The 22,649-nt window shown below is 43.3% G+C and overlaps 1 protein-coding gene across 4 annotated transcripts in view; it reads right to left on the bottom strand.

Moving 5' to 3' along the window:
- Positions 1–22,649, bottom strand: part of EVA1C (eva-1 homolog C) — a 72,225-nt gene that overhangs the window by 5,109 nt on the left and 44,467 nt on the right. For 2 of the 4 annotated variants that reach the window (XM_033949777.1, XM_033949780.1), the window contains 3 exons: positions 16,490–16,633; positions 12,778–12,858; positions 2,785–2,874 (listed from right to left, as the gene is read on the bottom strand). In XM_033949777.1, the coding sequence (XP_033805668.1) occupies positions 2,785–2,874; positions 12,778–12,858; positions 16,490–16,633 (315 nt within the window). The remainder of the gene's footprint in view (positions 1–2,784; positions 2,875–12,777; positions 12,859–16,489; positions 16,634–22,649) is intronic. The other 2 variants (XM_033949779.1, XM_033949778.1) reach the window with 2 other exon arrangements.

The following is a 22,649-nucleotide window of genomic DNA, read 5'->3' as shown; positions in this document are numbered from 1 at the left end:
GTCTCCTGGAAAAGGTGGTGGAGACAGAGACTGTGTCTGATTTCAAGAACGCCTGGACAGGCACGTGGGATCTCTTAGAGAGAGGAAGAGATATTGGTTACTACGGATGGGCAGACTGGATGGGCCATTTGGCCTTTATCTGCCATCATGTTTCTGTGTTCTATTATATAATGTCCTTGCAATCTTTGTTGGATGCACGAGCCACCCAATGAAGATTCAGCCGAATGAGCATAAATCACATAATACAACTTCAATTATACAGGCTCCCTTAGTCCAACACTGGGAGAAGAAAGCACATATAGGGCAACAACTTCAGTGGCATATTGCTGATCATATACAGGTACGGTGGGAACTTGGAAACAGCACTGAATATATATATAGGTGAAACACCTCCAAATAATGGTAGACAAATGACTATATGTAGAAACGGTGGAAGACAAACCACATTCATTCACACAAAAGGAGGAGGAAAAAGTCTCAAAAGTCCCAGTGTGAACAACACACAAGCAGAACTAGTTTCTATCAAGGCAAAAAAAACAAACCTTCAAATCAAACAGAACAATCTTTAGTTCAAGGCAATTTCAAACAAGTCTCTAAACAAATTATCGGTGAAGCAATTTAGGCAAGTGCTTATCTTGTAATTCCCGACAGGGACTGTTTCACCTATGGCTTTGGCAGTGGATTGTGAAAGCATGACCCCAGACACACACTCGCCCAGTGGTCACTGACTCCCTTCCACCCCCTAAAGATGTGAATGAAACAGTATATATCTGCCTGTATGATAGCTTCAGATTTTATGGCCAGTCCGAGAAGAGCAGCAAGCAGATCTCTGGAGTAGCTTAGGGGCTCATTTTCAAAGCACTTAAGACATACCAAGTACCATAGGTTACTAAGTGCTTTGAAAATGGGCCCCTAAGCTACTCCAGAGATCTGCTTGCTGCTCTTCTCGGACTGAGTAATTGGAACTGGACAGAGATGGGAACTCAGGCCCATTTCACACTCTAACTACTACACTTATGGTGGAACATGTGAGCCTTCCAAAACCCACTCTAATCTCACCTTACCTACATACATATGACACCTGCAGGTATAAAGGTTATTGATGTGGAATACTGTTGGGTTCAGTAAGTTTTATAGGGCTCACCATACACCATAAGCGGGTTATGGTGAGATGTATACTGTACCTGGGCTGTTTTGTGTACAGATCACTGGTGTGCTTCACTGCTCTCCTGGGATGTCTTTGTGGCCAGTCTACTAAAACTGTTGGCTTCTCCTACATCCCACTGGCTTGTATTGTGCATTTTTGGGGAGTGTGTGGTGCAGTGGTTAGAGCTACAGCCCCAGCACCCTGGAGTTGTAGGTTCAAATCCACACTGCTCCTTGTGACCCTGGGTAAGTCACTTAATCCCCCAGTGCCCCAGGTACATTAGATAGAGTGTGAGTTGAAAGGACAAGACAGGGAAAAACGCTTGAGTACCTGAATAATTTGTAATCTCATAGAATTGTAGGATATGCGGAATATAAAATAACTAGTGTTTAAGCCCACTACATTAATGGGTACTAGAATAAATGTGTAAACTTTTAGCACAATGGGGCACTGAGGCCTTTCTTTCTTTCTTTGCTTCCTGCTCCCCGTCCAGCAGTAGCCCTTCTCTCTTCCTTTAACTCCCCCCTGTCCAGCAGCACCCCTTCCCTGTTCCTCCTGTCCAGCAGTAGCCCTTCTCCCTTCCTTTTACATCCCCCCTGTCCAGCACACCCCTTCTCTGCTCCCCCTGTCCAGCAGTAGCCATTCTCCCTCCCTTTTACCTCCCCGCCTGTCCAGCAGCACCCCTTCCCTGCTCCCCCTGTCCAGTAGTAGCCCTTCTTCCTTCCTTTTACCCCCCCCCCCGTCCAGCAGCACCCTTTCCCTGCTCACCTTCCAGCAGTAGCCCTTCTCCCTTCCTTTTACCTCCCCCATCCAGCAGCACCCCTTCCCTGATCCCCCTGTCCAACAGTAGCCCTTCTCCCTTCCCTGCTCCCCCTGTCCAGCATCCGCTAGTCCGGGTAGCCTCGGGGCTTTTTCTAGGCCGGCCTGCCTCGCATTATTGAAGTGGGTCGGCCTAGCAAAGGCCCCGTGGCTGCTTGGTGAAACCGCGGCTGCTGGTCCAGGGGTGAGAAAAGGCGTCCCAGCAATGTAGGCAGAAGGCAGTAAGTCAGCCGGCGTCAGAGATCGGGGTAGAAGGCAGGAAATCAGCTGAGACAGGCATGGGTGATCGGCGGCAGGCGAATTATTGTACTGCGCATGCATGGCACGGTAGCACACAGCACAGACGCACGGAGATTAAAGTGCGCATGCGCGCTAAGGGTTTTATTATGATAGATAAATAAATTTTTCTTTTGGATGTGTTTTTTGAAAGAAACAAATGGTTCAAAAGGATAGATGTAATGAAGACAAGCATCTCTGAGAAATGATCATTTTCAAAACAAAAAGATATTTGTAATGTTTTGAAAATGGTCATGATCGCTAGTGGATTTTTTTTTTTTGTGCGGCTTCTGCAAAACATCCAAACTCGGATTTGGAAGACATATCATAAATGCCCCTCTTTATCAAGTAAAGCTATTGGCTCGGTTTCTTCCATATCTTTATATAGATTATTTCACCAGTTGTTCAGGTCCGCTTGTGCTATTTCACTCTAACTGACAGGCACTTGGAAGCTGCTCTGGAAAGAGTGCACACAGTATTTCACACTATGATTCTAGCACTGTATAGAGACATACTCAAAAATACTAAATTAGTTTTGCTACCTCTAATGTAAGCAAATGTAGCCAAAGAGTTACTAAGAATAATCCCATCTGTTTCAGGAAGCCTGGATCCTCGGGGGTCAAGCTTGATATCTGTTGTACAAACAAAATGAAAATACTTTGTTATAAGTTACTCACACCAATTGTACGCAGTAGACTGTTGAATTGAGGTGTTTCATTATGGCTGTTCCCATGGGAAAGGAGTGGGTGGGTGGGGTGGTTAGGTGGTTGAATTGTTAGAATTGGAAGTGTTGCCTTGACTATGTAGCTGGCTTAACTGTTCTTTGTTTTGTTATTTAAATGAATAAAAAAGATTTAATCATAAGTTACTCACTGCAAATTATGCTTACAGACCTAAATTTGTGTCCTGTAGAAAAAAAAAAGAGACATGGGCAGAATGCAGTGGCATAGTGAAGGAAGTTGGTGCCCGGGGCACAGGGAAGGTAGAACCCAGCATCTCCTCCTGATGATGGGGGGGGTGGGTCTCATAAATGTATTCTCCCCTCATATCTCTTGAAATCTTCTAGTCTTCACCAGCAGCGATGCAGGGTCTTCTGCCTGCTGCTCGTACTATCTCGTCTACCCTCTGATGTAACTTCCTGGGCCGACAGGAAGTTATGTCACAGGGAAGGCCTGAAGCCAGAATGAGCAGCAATGACTAGAAGACTTTAAGAGATAGAAGGGAGTACATTTAAGAGCCTCACCTCTCGTCAGGGGTACAGGAGAAGAGATGCCAGTACCTGGGGCGCTCTACCCCTTCTTACTACACCACTAGATGCCTCAAAGGTATAAGAATTTTTAGATCAAGAGGTGGCGATAGGAAATTCAAAACAGGGGAAGTAGACTCCATAATATAAGGAAATATTTTTTTTACAGCATGATGGATGGATAGAAACAGCCAGCTAGGGAGGAGGTAGGACCGCTGGACGAAGGAGACAGGAAGGGAGCGGTGAAGGAGGAGAAAGAAGTCGCAGAAAGACTCAACATGTTCTTCTCGTCTGTATTTACAAACGAAGACACAACCAACATACCGGAACCTGAACAAATCTTCAATGGAAATCAAGCAGAAAAATTAACATCCATGGAAGTGAGCCTTGATGATGTACACAGGCAGATAGAAAAACTTAAAACTGACAAATCCCCGGGTCCGGACGGAATCCATCCCAGGGTTCTGAAGGAATTAAAGGAGGAGATAGCGGAACTACTGCAGCAAATTTGCAACCTATCCTTGAAAACGGGCATGATCCCGGAGGATTGGAAGATAGCCAATGTCACGCCCATCTTTAAAAAGGGATCAAGAGGTGACCCGGGAAACTACAGACCAGTGAGTTTGACCTCGGTTCCGGGGAAACTGACGGAAGCACTGATTAAAGAACACATCGATGAACATCTGGAAAGAAACGAACTTTTGAAAACAACCCAACATGGTTTCTGCAGGGGGAGATCGTGCCTAACGAACTTATTGCACTTCTTCGAAGGAATTAACAAACGGATGGACAGAGGAGACCCCATAGACATCATATACCTTGATTTCCAAAAAGCCTTTGACAAGGTGCCTCACGAACGTCTACTCCGGAAACTGAAGAACCATGGAGTGGACGGAGACGTACATAGATGGATCAGAAACTGGTTGGCGGGTAGGAAACAGAGGGTAGGGGTGAAGGGCCACTACTCGGACTGGATGGGGGTCACGAGTGGTGTTCCGCAGGGCTCAGTGCTCGGGCCGCTGCTATTTAATATATTCATAAATGATCTAGAAACAGGCACGAAGTGTGAGATAATAAAATTTGCGGACGATACAAAACTATTTAGTGGAGCTGGGACTAAAGAGGAATGCGAAGAATTGCAAAGGGACTTGAACAAATTGGGGGAATGGGCGGCGAGATGGCAGATGAAGTTCAACGTTGAGAAATGTAAAGTATTGCATGTTGGAAACAGAAACCCGAGGTACAACTATACGATGGGAGGGATATTATTGAATGAGAGCAACCAAGAAAGGGACTTGGGGGTAATGGTGGACATGACAATGAAGCCGACGGCACAGTGCGCAACAGCCGCTAAGAAAGCAAATAGAATGCTAGGCATAATCAAGAAGGGTATTACAACGAGGACAAAAGAAGTTATCCTGCCATTGTATCGGGCGATGGTGCGCCCGCATCTGGAATACTGTGTCCAATATTGGTCTCCGTACCTTAGGAAGGATATGGCGTTACTCGAGAGGGTTCAGAGGAGAGCGACACGCTTGATAAAAGGGATGGAAAACCTCTCATACGCTGAGAGATTGGAGAAACTGGGTCTCTTTTCCCTGGAGAAGAGGAGACTTAGAGGGGATATGATAGAGACTTATAAGATCATGAAGGGTATAGAGAGAGTAGAGAAGGACAGATTCTTCAAACTTTCGAAAAATAAAAGAACAAGAGGACACTTGGAAAAGTTGAAAGGGGACAGATTTAAAACGAATGCTAGGAAGTTCTTCTTTACCCAACGAGTGGTGGACACCTGGAATGCGCTTCCAGAGGGAGTAATAGGGCAGAGTACAGTACAGGGGTTTAAGAAAGGATTGGACAATTTCCTGCTGGAAAAGGGGATAGAGGGGTATAAATAGAGGATTACTGCACAGGTCCTGGACCTGTTGGGCCGCCGCGTGAGCGGACTGCTGGGCATGATGGACCTCAGGTCTGACCCAGCAGAGGCATTGCTTATGTTCTTATGTTCTTATGTTCAGAGGAGGTAACAGAGACAAAAACAGTAAGAGTGTTAAAAAAAGAAGAAAAGGGAAGTCCAGAAATCAATGGAAAATGCAAAATGGAAGCAAATGGGATGGCAAGAAGAATGAGAAAATGTCATTGCAAAGGTATATTGCAATAGACACTTTTGCAGGCATTATGCTACTTGCAAGCTACATTAATGAACAATTATCAAGCAGCTGGACCTCCTCTATTGGGCAAATCATTTGGAAAATGGCTGCCTCCATTGCTCTGCTGTAGCTTTCTGATCCATCTCCTTGCTTATTAAATTACAGATCATACACTGTCATATTTATGTACTCTCTCAAAATGTAACAACACAGGACCTTAGGGCTCCTTTTACAAAGGTGCGCTAGCCTTTTTAGCGCGCGCACTAACCAAAAAGCTATCGCCTGCTCAAGAGGAGGTGGTAGCGGCTAGCGCACACTATTCCGCGCGTTAAGGCCCTCACGCACCTTTGTAAAAGGAGCCCTTACTGTTGACATCTTGACCACAGTTAAGGCAGACATATAGAACAAGACAAATATGTTTGTCTTAATTGTGGTCAAGACGTCAGCATTAATTCCTATACCTAACTGCAGTGGCAGACCCTATACCTGCTGAAACCTGGCGTAAATGCTGGCGCCCAAGTTAGGCATGCTGAGACTGTGTTCTGCAAGAAGAAGTGTAACTTTTCAGAACGCTCCCGGGGAGTGTGTGGCGCAGTGGTTAAAGCTACAGCCTCAGCACCCTGGGGTTGTGGGTTCAAACTCACGCTGTTCCTTGTGACCCTGGGCAAGTCACTTAATCCCCCCGTTGCCCCAGGTACATTAGCTAGATTGTGAGCCCGCTGGGACAGACAGGGAGAAATGCTTGAGTACCTGAACAAATTCATGTAAACTGTTCTGAGCTCTCCTGGGAGAACGGTATAGAAAAATGGATAAATAAATACTACAGTTAGGCACCATGCTTTAACCCTTTCAGGACCAAGGGACATATTTGTCCCATAACTTTAAAATCCTATAAATTTTGATTGGGATAGTCTACAGTTCTAAATTTGATATGTACGGATTCCATATGATACTGCCTTTATGTAAACAAACTGGTTCCGACATTCATTCATTAGCGTCGTTGCCAGATTGACGAGAAGATTCACTTGCCACACTGTCCATAAGCCAGAAGTTTGATTTAAAAAAAAAAAAAAAAAATAATGATATTTCACAAAAAAAAAAATCAATTTTTTGGCATCTGCAAGCCCTTTTTACCATAAAAATGTCGTCAAAACCACAAAAATTGGCCTACGATCCTTATGGTCCTGAAAGGGTTAATGATCAGTACGAAGTCGAACATGAGTACAAATTTTAAACGGGTGCCAATTAATAAGCGCTTGTTAGATCTGAACAATTTTTATTGAAGACAATATACCAAATAGCCTAAGAAAGGAAACAGTAACAGAATACAGCACTTGTCATCCAGTTTATACGTAAAATCCCCCCTCCCTCCCCGCCACAGAACAAGAACAACAAGTTCATAATCCAAAGCGAAATTATAACAAGTCCACAAAACGGCTGTAGCAAACAGTATGCAGTACAAAACATGGATAAAATAAGACTGCATTACGGACAACCCAAAACAATCAGGTACTATAGACGAAATATACATAACTCTCTTGTAGGTTCACCAGAAAAAATCCCCCCCCCTACAGCGCCTATCCTTCCTCATCACTTCCCCTGTAAAAAGAAAGAGAAAAGAAAACCAAAGATCTAAAGGCCCAATCTTATAGAACAGAATTTAAGGGGGCTACCCCAATATACAGTATGGAACCCCCGCAGACCCCTCCCATCCCAAGAACTCAGCTGTAGGAACAAATAGCACTAAGCAGGAGTCCCCAAGAAGGAAAATAATATGGCGCCCTGGGCCTAAAACCCTAATATCTCGGCAGATGTCCCAGGATATTTAAAAGTTGACTATAGACCTCCCAGAACAGAAGAAAACACTTCTACCGCTTATAATTACCCCGTGTAAGGAGGGACTTCGACGGGGCTTGTAACAAAAAGTTCAAAAGCCAGAGATGAAAAAGAGAGGCCAGTCGGGTTTTCAGGATTTCCCCAATAAATATGCATTGAAAGCAGTGTATGCACACAGATCTCATGCATATTCATTGGGGAAATCCTGAAAACCCAACTGGATTGCGGCCCTCAAGGAGGGACTTTGACTCTAAGATGTTTTTTTCAACCTTCCAATCATGCACAAAACCTACCTGGGGCTCCGCTATCAACTGAGGCAACACTCTAGCCAACCTGCTGGCCAGAACCTTCATCAGGAGCTTCATTTTAATAAGTGCTTGTTAATATCTAATGACATTAATTGGCTCATTATCTGTAATTTGTGCATATATCTTGGGAGCATGCCCAAATTTTGTTGTGAAATTTAGGTGCTATATTTAGAATCTGGGGGTAACTTTTTAATGTACTTTAGTAAATGAGCCTCGAGGTATACAAGGACATTAAAAAAAGACACCCAGTCACTAAAGATTTTTATAGGCCTCACTACAATGGTGCAGCTACAGTATCCCGGGCTTCCAAAAAGGCTGGCATAATCACAGAACCATGATTAAAATCCAAACGTCAGTGAGCATGGGGCAGACAAATATCTTAGAAAACAGCATCCCAAACTTTTGTGGCTACGTGGATTATTATAAAACTTGCTGGTAAGACTTGAAAGGGGCCTGCGACCCTTTGGTCTCATAGGAATCTAAGAGGAAAAACGGTAAGACCAGAAAACAGACTACCAGAGGCCATCACTGTAACAGAATCTGAACATGCTGATGACAAAAATGTATTTAATAAAACATGTACACAGTTTCCCAATGATAACTCAAGCCCTAGGGTAGTGGAAGGAACAAGGGTTGAGAGGTCAGGTAAAAGACATATGGAAGAAGGAACCATTATCAGTTTAAGTATGGAAATTTACATGTACATTTAGATAAAGTAGTACAAAACCAGAGAAGACAACAGTGGCACAGAATGGATGGGCCGACTGGTCTCTATCCAGTCATTTATTATGTTACTCAGTGGGAGAACTTGTGTCTCTGCTAGGTTAAATTGGAAGGAGTCCCTTCAGGTTACTAGCAATATAGGTGGGCCCAGGCCCACTTACTTTGGGTTCAGGCCCACCCAGCAGTAGTGTACATCCTTGGTGTCGCTGACAGAGTATATGCAGCCTATTTCATCAACGTTCAGACAGTCCGGGGGTTTCTGTGGGGGTCTTTAGCTGGCAGGACTTGGGAACCCATGCCTGCCAAGGTATTTTAATGCTGGAGGTGAAGGAAGGGGGCCAGGAAAATGCATGGGCCCACCCGGGAATTCACGTCTGACATCATGTAAACTACTTTACCCACTCTTTTATCAAACTGTGCTGCCAAGCAATGTTAAACTGAATGCTAAACAATCCGTTTCATTCCTATGACGGCACGTAATTTAGCTTGCGTTGCTTGAAAGCACAACTTGATAAGGGGGGGGGGGGGTTAGTGACTTGCAGTTCATATTTCTGATGGTCTTTTGGATTCAGATAAATGTGAATCTTACTAATCTAATCCTGGTCATGTCAAACAGAAACCCACACCGCAGTGGAACACGAGGTGTACTGTACTCTCTCCTTCCAAGATAGAACTTTTGCATATGATGAATTCTGGACAGATTGGCTGGTGGTCCTTTTCTAATTTACTTGAAGTACAAAAGAAATAGATAATTTTCTGGTACAGGTGCCTTTTAACAGCTTTATTTTTAAAGAAAATCCAGCGGTTAAAGAATAAATCTTCATTTTAAGGAAACCTTAACATGTGAGGTGCAATGGTTAAAGCTACATCCTCAGCACGGAGAGGTTGTGGGTTCAAACCCACACTGCTCCTTGTGACCCTGGGCAAGTCACTTAATCTCCCCCTTGCCCCAGGTACATTAGACAGATTGTGAGCGCACCAGAACAGACAGGAAAAAATGCTTGAGTAGCTGAATAAATTCATGTAAACCATTCTGAGCTCCCCTGGGAGAATGGTATAGAAAATTTAATAAATAAATAGTGTGAAAAGTTTCAGCCTCTGATAACCAGAGCTGGTATTGTGACATCATAATGCCTCATTCCACCAATGCCTAAGAGCCAACCTCATCAGTGATGTCATAATGGTTTCATTATACTATAATTGGCTCACTTTTACTACATTTTGATTTCTATACTGGCGCTGTGGTTAAAGCTTACAGCCTCAGCACTCTGTGGCTGTGGGTTCAAACCCACACTGCTCCTTGTGACCCTGGGCAAGTCACTTAATTTCCTCATTGCCCCAGGTACGTTAGATAGATTGTGAGCGCACCAGGACAGACAGGGAAAAATGCTTGAGTAGCTGAATAAATTCATGTAAACCATTCTGAGCTCCCTTGGGAGAACAGTATAGAAAATTGAATGAATAAATATTTTTTTTGAAAAGGCTGCAGAAGCAGTAGATCTCTTGTTGAATTATGGATATTACTGCTATGGCATTTTTTTAGGGGTCCTTTTACAAAGCTGCAGTAGAAAATAGCCTTAGCAACCCTTATGTGCACTAAGGCCATTTCTGTCATAGCTAGAAAATGGCTGATATTCCATTTTTCAAATTAAGGGTCATGTGCCAATAGGTGGTAAGGACTCATAAGCTAATCCTGTGCCAATCAGTTAGTGCATGGCGAGGCCAACATGGTAACGGATTAGCACAGAAACACCCACTCTCCGCACCCCGCTATTTCCCTTTGGCCAAAAAAATGAAAAAGTATTATTTGAAACTTACTACAGACATCTCAGTGCGTCCCGCAGTAAACCCTTTTAAGTTGCGGTAAGCAGACACCAGTGCTTATTGCAGCTTAGTAAAAGAACCCCTTAATGTTTCTGAAGAATTTCTACTCCAATTCTGCATCCCCTCTGGCAATGACCATATTTGGAGCTGTTGCCACAAATTATACGTATCTAGCGGAATGACAGCTCATTGGTTCATACCAATTATATGATGTCACTTTGAAACAGCGCCATTTTGTTTCTTTAACAGAACATAGCTGCACATGATAATGCAGACCCCTGATGAAGCCGTAAAGTGGTGAAACAGGTCCCCGTTGGGCAATACGAACCTCATATTGCTACAACAGAGATACCGGCGCTTGAGTTATCTAAAGATAAGTGCCGGTTTTTGTTATTTTGTTGTTTTGCACGAAAGCAAATTTGCACACAACAGTAGCACTTTTAAAGTTAAAAATCATACTGAGCTCGATGAAAGATACCTTTCTCCTGCAAAAGCTGGGTAGATATTTAAAAGTAAACTTAAAACTTTCCTTTTTAACGATGCCTTCATTAACTAACTAGCTACAATGTAACCTTTTTAACAATCATGAGAATCTCTTAAAATCTTTCTTTTAAGTCCCACTTTCAATTTTTATCCTTCTTTTACATCTTATTATTATCATTCCCCTCTCCTTATGTGCTTTCCCTATACGTATGTTTCTTTAACTTAAAATGTAACTTTTTCCCTATACTTCCCTTTTGTTTCCGGTTCTGTCAAATTTGTCATTAACCTTGTTTGTTTTACCTACTATAATACTGTATTTATATTGTAATTTTATCTTCATGTACATCGCTTTGAATTTAGATAAAGCGATTAATCAAATTTGTATTAAACTTGAAACTTGATTCACCAGCGCAGGCATCTGAGAGCACAGTAGAAAAGATTGTGGATAATCATATTTCCAAGTCCTGTGGTGTAGTTGATCTAGCAATTAAGTGGACTTGCTTCCATTGTGATAGAACTTTGAAACAATGACCAATGTAGATGATGACCATGGCATGGCTCCAATAAAAAGACTGAACCCAAGGGCTCAGAAGAATTTCCTCTAAATTATGACCTAACAGCAACATTTTAACTTGTAACCAAGGCTGTGGAGCCAGAAGCAATTTTAGATCTATTTATTTAGGCATTTATATACCACTTAAATGGTTTACATTCAGGTACTCAAGCATTTGTCCTGGTAGGCTCACACTATCTCAGTGGTCTCAAACTCACGGCCCACCAGGTACTATTTTGAGGCCCTCGGTATGTTTATTATCATAATCACAAAAGTAAAATAAAACTGTTTCTTGATCATATGTCTCTTTAGCTATACAATATTATTATCAAGACTTAGCCAAAAGGAAAGATTTCATAAACTATAAAGGAGTTTTACCTCATGCAAAATTGTCATTCCTTTAATAAGACATTAACTATTTTTTTCTGAGGCCCTCCAAGTACTTACAAATCCAAAATGTGGCCCTGCAAAGGGTTTGAGTTTGAGACCACTGCTCTATCTGATGTACCTGAGGCAATGGGGGATTAAGTGATGGGAGATAGAACCAATTAAAAAAAAAAAAAGTGCCAACTCAGACTCCAGCTTCAAAATAAAAACTTACTATATAACGGTAAATTTATCATTTTATATCTTTGTCCTGGAACCCAAGTTACATTTAGATCTAGAATAAAGAATTTAAAGCCTAATGTAAGTGGGAGTTGGAGTCCGAGTTGAACTATAGCAAAATAGAGGAGCTGGAGTTGAAGGTATGGTGTCCACAGCAGAATATTAGCAGCTGTCTTGTCTTTCTGAAAAAAATGTCACTATACACAGTAATCAGAGTTCTAAGTACGAGCGTCAGATGCCCGAGAGGCAGAGAGTTGTATGTGTTTGTAGAAATGACATTTTAGCAGGGAATTCTGGTACAATACACAGATTTTCACATGCAGGAAGACCTGGAAGTCCAGTTTTCATTAATTAGTGACCTCCAGATTAGACATTTACTCTTAGAAGGCCAGAGGCATTGTCCCGCGAGTGCCACATATCAAGTTAATGTGACACAGACTGACACTTGCTGAATATACAATCATGTTACACTGTAATTATGCCATGGTGTATGTTGCCAAATATCTGTCAGCCTGGCATAATATATCACTCTTGGTTGCTGCAGTGTATCTTGCCAATGATCTATAAATTAAGAGCCCCGACAGCCTGAATTAATGGGCTTGATTTATTGCGAGCTGATAAGAGTATGGGAGAAAACCACTGATGAATCAGGTAACAAAATATTCATTGCAGTAAAAGTGCAACACACTTGTGACTAAATATAAGCGTCTTGAACCTTTGCACTCCACTAATAACATGTAACTGTGGTCTAGTGAGATGCCAGATTGTACTACTATGAAAAGGTGATAACAAACCATGACAATTACCATATTCCCCATCTTTATGCTCCAAAGAAGGCTTTTGACTAGAGACCTTAGGATCAACTGCTGAAAGTATGATTTTGGGCACTAAAAAACAAACAAACAAAAAAAGAAGACTTTATCTTCTCAGTTTCAAACACATTACAGTAGAATCTCAGTTGTCCGGCACCCACAGGGATTGGTGGATACAGGATAACTGGTTTTTCTGGTTAATTGGAAAATGTGTTAGAAACCTTGTCTAACACAGTCTCAATTCCCCCACCACTACCACTCCCACCCTGAAGCACCAGCATGGCAGCAGTCCTGAGCCGCAAAACCTCCCTCCCTCCCTCAAGTCCCAAAATGGCAGAAGCAGGTCTTGAGCCACAAACACCCTCCCCTCCCTCTCTATCTTCCTTACCTGAAGCGCAGCAGTTAGCAGGAGGCAGCCTCAAAACAGGCTGCTCATGGCTAGCCCTGGCAGGGCCTTTCCTCTGATGTGTCGGAAGTGACGCGTCAAAGGAAAAGCCCTGCTGGGGCTGGCCATGAGCAGCCTATGGCCTCCTGCTGACTGCTGCATTTTGGGTAAAGAAGGAAGTTTCAAGTTTGTTTAAAATTTCTTATACCACACCCAGAGCTCGCAGCCATTTATTAAATGTTTGATCCTCACTGCTATTGGACACACTAGACTGGAATATTTCTATTGCACTTTGTGATTTCTGTTGTTGGGGGGGGGGATGACAGAGACGGGAGTGGACATGGGCTGAATTTTTGTACTCACTGCTTATTGTTGTACACTTCGTTGCTGTTTGGTGTTTATTTTTGAAAATTTAATAAAACATATTGGAAAAAAATTTCTTATACCGCCTAATCAAACCTTCAAGGCGGTGTACAGATAAAAAATATACCAAAACAACATACCAGAACAAGTTACAGAACAATTAAAAACAAACTGGGCACCATTCGCAGCTCCCCTTTGCTCTTATTTGGGACTGTTCCTCACTACTTTCCACATTCTAAAGGAGTTGCAGCCTTCCTTAAGTGGTCTATCCAGATTGCTTTGAAATGCATCTTGCTGAAATGGCTTGAGGCCGAAGCTCCGGACTATTCCCTTTGGAGATGCCGAATGATTTCTCTTCTGATGTGGGAGCGGAGGGATGTGACTGATTTGTCTTCTCGCCAGGGCCGCCTTTTCCAGACCACTTGGGAACCTTTTTGGTCTACTTTGACCCCTCTGGCTCGTAGCCGGATACTTAATTGAGGATTCTTGTTTGTACCTGCCCTTTTGTTTAGCTTGGTGTTTTACTTTCTTTTCTAATTCTTTGTTACTATGTACTTGGAAGGAGGACCCAGGGGTGGGAATGGGGGTGGGAGGGGGGTTGTTTTAGTTGGGGTTTGGGGGGGGGGTTCTTTTGGGGACATTTCCTACTCCATTGAGCTGGTTTTGTACTTTGTTGTGTTGACCCGTTACTTTCTTGATTGCTCAATAAAAATATATTTGACCATAAAAACAAACTGGGGAAAGTAACAATTTTTTTAGTAACGTGGACAAACAAAAAATGAGGGAAGAAGGATTGGAACTACAATTGGTAGAGAGAAAAAGAACATTTAAGGAAAAAACGAAAGATAAAAAGCCATTACCAAGGAAGGAGGGAGTGAGGGAGTTCACGGCTCAGGACCGCCGCCTGCTTCTGCCATGTCGGGGCTTGAGGGAGGAGGGCTTTGCGGCTCAGGACCACTGCCGTGCTGGTGCTTTGGGACAGGAGGGAGGGGGTTTTGTAGTTGCTTGGGGCTTGAGAGAAGGAGGAAGGTAGGATTTGTGGCTCAGGACACCGACACTGGTGCTTGGGGGGGGAGGGGATTCTATTTTTACACCGGCAATTTTTTTGCCAGTTGTCTGAGAGTCCCAGTTAACTGAGACCCAGTTAACCAAGACTCTACTGTACAGTATTGGAAAATTAATCAGAAGTAGGGTTGCCAGATTTTATGATTGTAAAATCCGGACACCCTAGACCCACCACCAGGCCCACCCATATCCGCCCCAGTCCCGCCCTAGCTCTGCCCTCCCTGCCTGCTTTGAATTTTTTTTTTTTTAAACCCAAAACTCTCTACTGGTACCATAGGTTTTCGCTTTATTAAACTGCCTCACTCTCTATACTTCTATAATTCGAAAACAAAAATACAACAGGGCTCACTCTCAAAAAATTCAGATGTTCACCAACGGCATTAATTGCCAAAACGTCTAAGTGTTGATTTTCGAAACTGACTTTCTGGACATCTTGCTAGGCTTCCTAACCGCTGTGCATCCAAAATTCAAAGGGGGGGAGCATGTTGGAAGCGTGTTATGGGCGGGATTTGGGAATACTAGACTTGGATGTTTTGCAGCAAAAATCAAACCTTTCCCAAGACGTCCAGGACGCAACTAGAGGTTCAGAGCTAAACCCATTTTGAAAGCATCTAAGTGCCAAAAAGGAACTCACTAATGATCAGATGACCATTGAAGGGATTAGGTAATGACCCCCATACACAAACGTACCCAGTGGTCATTGACCCTGTCCCACTCCCCAAAAATCTGAACGGTACACACCTGTCTATAGAACAGCAGCACCTGGTGTGAGAAATCCTTACGCAAACTGTTTCATCTTTTAAATCAACCTGCTTTTTATTTTCATCCCCTGCAACGAACCACTCTTACTTCACAGATGGTCGGTATCCATTTCGGTTATAGCGCTGTACGCTGTACGCTATACGCTGCGCTGTACGCAGTGGCGTAGTAATGGGGGTTCAGGGGGGGTGGTTCGTCCCGGGCAGGGTCTTGCTCAGGGTGCTGGCACCCCTCCTCCCCCCTCCCACTCCTCCCCCTGCTGCGCATGCACCCCTTCCCTTCCTCTGTACCTTTTTATCTTTGGTGCTCTCTGATGTCACTTTTGGGACCTGCACCTAGGAAGTGACATCAGAGCACCGAAGCTGATGCAAGCAGCTACTTCATGGCTGCTCATGCCGAAGATAAGCATAAGCATAAGAATTGCTATACTGGGACAGACCGAAGGTCCATCAAGCCCAGTATCCTGCTTCAAACAGTGGCCAACCCAGGTCCCAAATATCTGACAGAAACCCAAATAGTAGCAACATTCCAGAGCTCAGATTGTGATGTCATAAAACCTCAATCCACCATTGCCTAAGAGCCAGCCACAATGGCTTGACTGTCCTATACCTGGCTCACATAAGAATATAAGAATTGCCATACTGGGACAGACCGAAGGGAAGGGGAGAGGGGAAGGGGCGCATGCACGTGCAGCAGGTGGGGGGTAGGGAAGGCAGGAGAGGGGCGCCACTCACTCCTACTATGCCTCTGATTAGGGGTCTCAAAAGCAATCAGATTCTCCAGCAAATTAAATGCAAGTATGCTTGCAGGCCCTCAAAAAAGCACCTCACCACACGCATAAAGAAAAGAACATAAGAAGTTGCCTCTGCTGGGTCAGACCATAGGTCCATCGTGCCCAGCAGTCCGCTCCCGTGGCGGCCCATCAGGTCCATGACCTGTAAGGTGATCCTTTGCCTAAACCCTTCAAACCCCTTTATCCCTCTGTCTATACCCTTACATAATCCTATCTATACCTCTATCTGTATCCCTCAATCCCCGCATCCATCAGAAATTTATCCAATCCTTCTTTGAAACCCCGTAAAGGTGAGGTATTTCTTACCGCACAGATATAGTGAACAGCGATGAATTTCTTACCACAGGCGTAGTGAACAGTGAGGTATTTCTTTACTCCGGGCAGGCAGGGCGTTCCAAAATGCTTGTCATTGACAAGGAAGTTGCATTTCTGTTTGCCATAACATCTCTGTGATAAAATTTCCAAAGCCACAAAGGACAAGCAATCTATAATATAAAATATATTACCTGTCCATTAGAAACACGAAGAATGGATGACCTAAGGCAGTCTGATTTCACCAAGTTTCAAGAAAGACATAAGCATTATCTTAGCGAGTATAAATGTGGGCACAGGATAAATAATAATGGCAGTTATGTGAGTGCTGGCAATATTGATAGCTGGGATCCGCAGAGCTAAGTAGGTGAATTTAAGAGACAGTTCAAAAGTTGTCCTAAATGTGTGCGCTTAGTTATGCAGCAGGCCCTGGCACTGAATAATCGACTGGGCTAGGGTTAGTAAAATCCGGACCCCTAGACCCGCCCATCCTGCTCTGTTTCGCCCCTGCCCCAACCCCATTGCCTGTTCATCGGGCAGGAAAGCATCTGCGCATGTGCGGTTGCTCCCTCCTGATGCGATTTCTCTTCAAAACCCAAAGTACCAGGTTTTGAAAAGCCCTCCAGACCCCAGGACAGGTCTGGGGAAATCCGGACGTCTGGTAATCCTAACTGGGACCAACATAACTATTAAAAAGTTGCCTGGAGCCCTCTCCTGGTTCTCAAAACAACCCCTTCTTCCCTTCCCCCTCCCCAGCCTATGACAAATCAGAACCTCTCCAATCCCCCCATGGCATACCTACTATCCCTGGTGGTCTAGTGAGGGCAGAAGCAATGCCCACTTGGCTCCTGCCTTCAGAAAATGGCTGTAATGAGTTCTTATTTTTAAAAAACTGACCGCCACTGGCCGAGTATTACCCCCCATGGTTCAAGTTTCAAGTTGATTACATTTGATATACCGCATAAATCCTATGCGGTTTACATAAATGAAAAACTTTTGTACAAAAGTTTAAGTAACTAAAACCAACAGAAGGGGAGATGAACGCAATTTAAAACTACAACAGATGTCACAAGAAACAAAAAGGAAAAATTATACATCATATAAAACCAAAGGATAGAGGAGAGGGATAAACCAGGAAGGTAGGTAAAACGTAAGGAACAACACCAAGAAGAAGAGAGATTCTAGGGATAAAGAATTGCTTTAAACGTTGAAAGCATCTTGGAATAGAAAGATCTTTAGGCCTGATTTAAACTTGGAGGGAAAGTGGGGTTCTTGTCTTAGGGAGAGAGTTCCACAAGGAATACAAATGAGAGAGATTTGCCTTTAACGGAGGTCGTAGGCATGCAAATCTTTCTCATGCATATTCATTAGGGTTATCCTGAAAATCCAATTGGCTGGTGGTTCCTCAGGCCAGGCTTCTATAACATTCACAGCAACATGGCAGTTTAAGCCAGATTGAGAGCAAACATTCTCTGTACTCTTGATTTTAGCTGACTCGGGTAGCTCCTTAAGGGTTCTCCAAGTGCAGGGCTACTCAATTCAAGTCCTCGAGGTCCACATGCAGGCCAGGTTTGCAGAATATCAACAGTGAATATGCATGAAAGTGATTTGCGTACCAAGGAGGCAGTGCATGTAAATCTCTCTCATGCATATTCATTGTAGATGTCCTGAAAATCTGGCCTCCTGTGGACCTTGAGGACCAGAAATGAGTAGCTCTGTCCTAGTGTCGATTTTTGCATTTAAAATGGGTTTGACACATGTCAAAAGGCTCTGATAAAACTGCAGAGCTGTATAAGAGCATATAAATATGTGCTCCGATGATGTGCTTTTATATAGTGTAGCTTAACCAGAGTTCAATTTCTGGTAGGCCTGGAGGTGGACTGAGAGGGCAGGACACTTGCATTTTCTCTCTGACTGCTATATCCCTCCCCCACCCCCTAAAATGGCAAAAAATACCTTTGCTGGTGGGGATCCTGAAGTCCTGCCAGCTGAAGAGTCCCCTCCTGAACTGAGCATGCACAGAGAGGCAGTTGGCGTCATCAGCTAGAAGAGTGCCACCAACTACTCTGGGTTTAAGACAGGATTTTTTTGGGGGAGGGGAGGGGCCCTGGAGAGGACTCTCCAGCTTGTAGGGCTTTGGGATCCCTGTCAGCTACACTGACTATATGCGCTGCTGCTGAATGGACCTGGGCTGACCCAGGCCCATCAATGACTATACCACTGCTTACAGATACAGTAAAACCTTGGATTGCAAGTAACTTGGTTTGCAAGTGTTCTGCAAGACAAACAAAACATTTTATTAAATTTTAACTTGATATACAAGCAATGTCTTGCAATACAAGTACATACAGTATACACACATCACAACTGAGCTGATGGTTCTTCTCTCTGACTTTGCGGGAGGGAAGTGACTGTTCTAAACGAGCAAAGTCTTGCAATACAAGTACATATAGTATTTTGTATTAAAGTTTTTGGGTTGTGAAATGAATCGTCTGAGTTTCCAATATTTCCTATGGAGAAATTCGCTTTGATATACGAGTGCTTTGGATTACAAACATGCTTCTGGAACGAATCATGCTCACAAACCAAGCTTTTATTGTATATATACACTTTGCATAGGCATTCCCAGTGGAAGCAGAGTTCTGATTTGTGTGCGTATTTTATTATTTTTTTTTTTAAAGGCAGGTTAATCCAGAATTACACACACATACATTTTCACCTCCTTCAGAGCAGAGCTACATTTTTGTACATCAAAATCTGTGTGCTGCTGGGGTTGGTTTCGGGAAGCTATTTTATATAGCACACAGATGCCAAAGTTACCTTTAAAAAACAATACAGACAAAGCATCCCCAAAATAAGGTGAAACTCAAAACAGCATATAACTCCCAAAAAAATACCTTAAAAACCCCAATTATATAAAAATATTTATATAATTTATAGTGGTGGGACCTTCATAATAGAGGGATAAGGTTTTCATACATGTTTCTCACATTTCAACTTCCTTCTGCAAACATAAGGGCACTTATGTTACACTAAGCTGTGCTAAAAAGGTGGCTTGCACTATTACTGCTGCGGGACTTTCCTGTACACCGAGGCCACTTTTAATGCGGCTGCAAAACTGCTGCATTTCCCATTTTCTCTATTAATTTCCCCATTAGGGCGTGGCCACTAGCACAGGCGCTCTTAGAGACACCTATTTTCTAGGTAATAAGGGGGCTTCTGCACTAATCACATGCTAATCGGCTGGCTAAGGCCAATGTAGCTGAACTAACCAATTAGCACCTATTTTCCACCCCCAAATATATCCCCAGCACTAAAAAAATAAGAAGTATTTTTTAGCATGTGGGAAGTATGTTGGTTGGAGCTACAGCCTCAGCACCCCGTGCTGCTCCTTGTGACCCTGGGCAAGTCACTCAGTCCACAAAGCAAAACAAAGAAAAATCCAACAGGTCTACAGTGAAAGGCGAACACCAAAAACAAAGCACAGACTGCAGAGTGAAATATACAGGGTGCAGGAATCTTTATTTATTTATTTATTTTTAGAATTATCTTTATTAGCAATTGCAAAGGGAACATATAGCCAGTATTAAGAAAAGCATAGAAAAATACAACAGCCAGAGAAACAACAAGTGAAAACCATAACAGCAGGTGATTCATAGTACAGAAACCCTTTGGCTGGATGCTCAACACAATTTATAGGACTCTATTTAAAAACTCTACAAAATTGTAATCCATAAATATGGCTCTCAAATACATGGAATGCGGACCCAACACTGTCCGTGTTTCGGAGAAACACTCCTTCCTTAGGGGTCTGAGATATTCAATGTATCACCTATAGAGAGTCATGCGGGCACCTTTCTGCTGGCAATTTTTTAGGGTGGGGGGGGTCTTCCGGCAGGAAGGATTGGGCACCCTGCTGCCGGTGATCTTCGGGGGGGGTGGGGGGGGTCTTCTGGCAGGAGGGGTTGGGCACTCTCCTGCTGGTGATCTTAGGGAGGGTGGGGGTCTTCTGGGCAGGAGGGATTGGGCATCCCTCCTGCCATGTTTGTTCAGAGTGGGTTGGGGTTCTTCTGGGCAGGAGGGATTGGGCATCCCTCCTGTCTCATTCGTTCGGGGTGGGAGGGGGGACTGGCGGTTGCAGCCACGGCCGCTATACTTATCTAGCGGCCACATCTACTTACAATGTAGGCCAACATTTTGCTGGCCTACATTGTAAGCATCTCCCGCTCTACTAGGGAGATGCGTACAGCCACCTAGGTTCGCCTAAGGCAATTTCCAGGGCAAACCACGCACACAACTAGCCTTAGGCAAATTTAGGTGGGCATGCAGGCCTCCCTAGGCTCCCGGAAGCACCTCCAATTTAGGCGGCCTGCCTGGGGAGCATTTTTTTTTTTTTTTAAACATGCATCCCGATATCAGGACGCAGTATACAGAATCCGGGCCTTAGCATATAAAAGCAGGAGGAATGCACATTGTATATATGGACAGAATGTTTTCAATCCAATAAGAGATAATTTCATTTTTTTAGTTGGAACACTGTACAACGTATTATATAGAGAGACCTGTTGATGTATCGGTGACCTTCACTCCCCATGGGAGGTCTTTATTTGGGAGCCTTGCTTTCGAATCTTCCTTTGCTTGGTGTCTGATAACTGAGGGTTTTCTCCATTACACTTCTGTATTAGGACCTATTACACAGTACTGTAAGGCGTTCTTTATTGACTGTCACTATTTTTCATGGGTTTTTTTTGTCCCTCTTTGGATTGATTGCTTTTTCCAGGAATTTTTGCTTTTTACCTTGCCACTACCATTTCATTGATGGACAAGTGCATTGCTGTTTTCCATCTCAGTTATCTTCCTAACGATTCAGAACAAGTATTTGTGGAAAGTACCATGGAGCAGTTGAATACGCAACCTGAAGAATCATAGTCAAGATCTTATACACCACTCTCACTTCCACAGGAAGCCAATATAACTGTTTCAACACTGGTCTAACATGGACAAACCGTGATACACCTATCACTAACCATGCTGCAGCCTTTTGCACTACCTGTAACGCATGAATCTTAGAAGCTGGAATTCCAAGATAAAGTGCATTACAGTAGTCAAGTTTGGACAAGACTAAACTATGAACGACATTTCTAATATCAGCAACTAATAACAGTCTTCTTACTTGAAAGATTATGCTGAAAGAAAGGTTAAGCAGTACACACAAGACCTAATCTTGCATGCTCAACCTTGACTCCAATATAACCCCTACAAATTTCAATTTAGTTTTAATTTTGATGTTAACTTACCAGTCCTAACCACATCAGGCCATACCCTTCCATCCTCTTTCCCAACAATTGTCACTTTAGTCTTGGAGAGGTTCAAAACCAATCTATTGGACTTCAGCCAAATTCCTACTGCTTCCATACTTCTCAACAAGCTATCAACAAATACAGCCTCCCCACCTTCATTTGAAAAGAAAAATTGTATATCATCTGCAGAGTCGCTTCTTAAGAAAAACCTTCGCTGGACCCCACCTGCCTCTCCAACTATTGCTCTGTCCAGTGGTGTAGTGAGAGAGGGACGCACCCGGCATTGCAACACAATGCACCCTCTACTTTTCTCCGCTGCTCGAGAGCCCCCCCCTCCTCGCATACCTCTTGAAATCTTCACAGGCCTCTGAAGGAAAGGAAGAGATTGTAAGCTGAAGAGGAGGTATAATGATCAGGCTGAAGAGCCCCTATGGTCTTATCTGCCTTCATAGTCTATATTTCTTTAAGTATGTATTATTTCTATAAACATAAGAGGTACATTAGGAAATGACCATCATAGTGTATTAGCAGTTTTTACGTTCACTGACCTCTTTCCTTTAAGTAGCTCATATCCAAAGACCAACAATGTCATTGTGTAGTGAGAGCTGGCTGAACAAGTAGAAAAAAAAATCAAGGTTAAGGCAGCATGAATCACAGGAAGGGAAGAAAGTACTAGAGCTCCAACCTCACTGGACACAATCTTTCGGCAATTAATCAGCTGAACTCCTCATAGTGCAAAAGCTTGAAAATATGGTTTAAAAAATGATCAGCTGAGGAAGATTTTCAGCCAAATGTAAATTTTAAATTGTAAAGAACCTAAATTTAGGAGTGTAGAAACAAAGAAATATGATGACAAATAAAGGCCAAATTGCCCATCCACAGCATCCAC

This window comes from Geotrypetes seraphini, chromosome 6, assembly GCF_902459505.1.
Source record: "Geotrypetes seraphini chromosome 6, aGeoSer1.1, whole genome shotgun sequence".
NCBI classification, from domain to species: domain Eukaryota; kingdom Metazoa; phylum Chordata; class Amphibia; order Gymnophiona; family Dermophiidae; genus Geotrypetes; species Geotrypetes seraphini.
The sequence above is the reverse complement of the archived record's forward strand: the minus strand, read 5'-3'. Positions and strand labels throughout refer to the sequence as shown.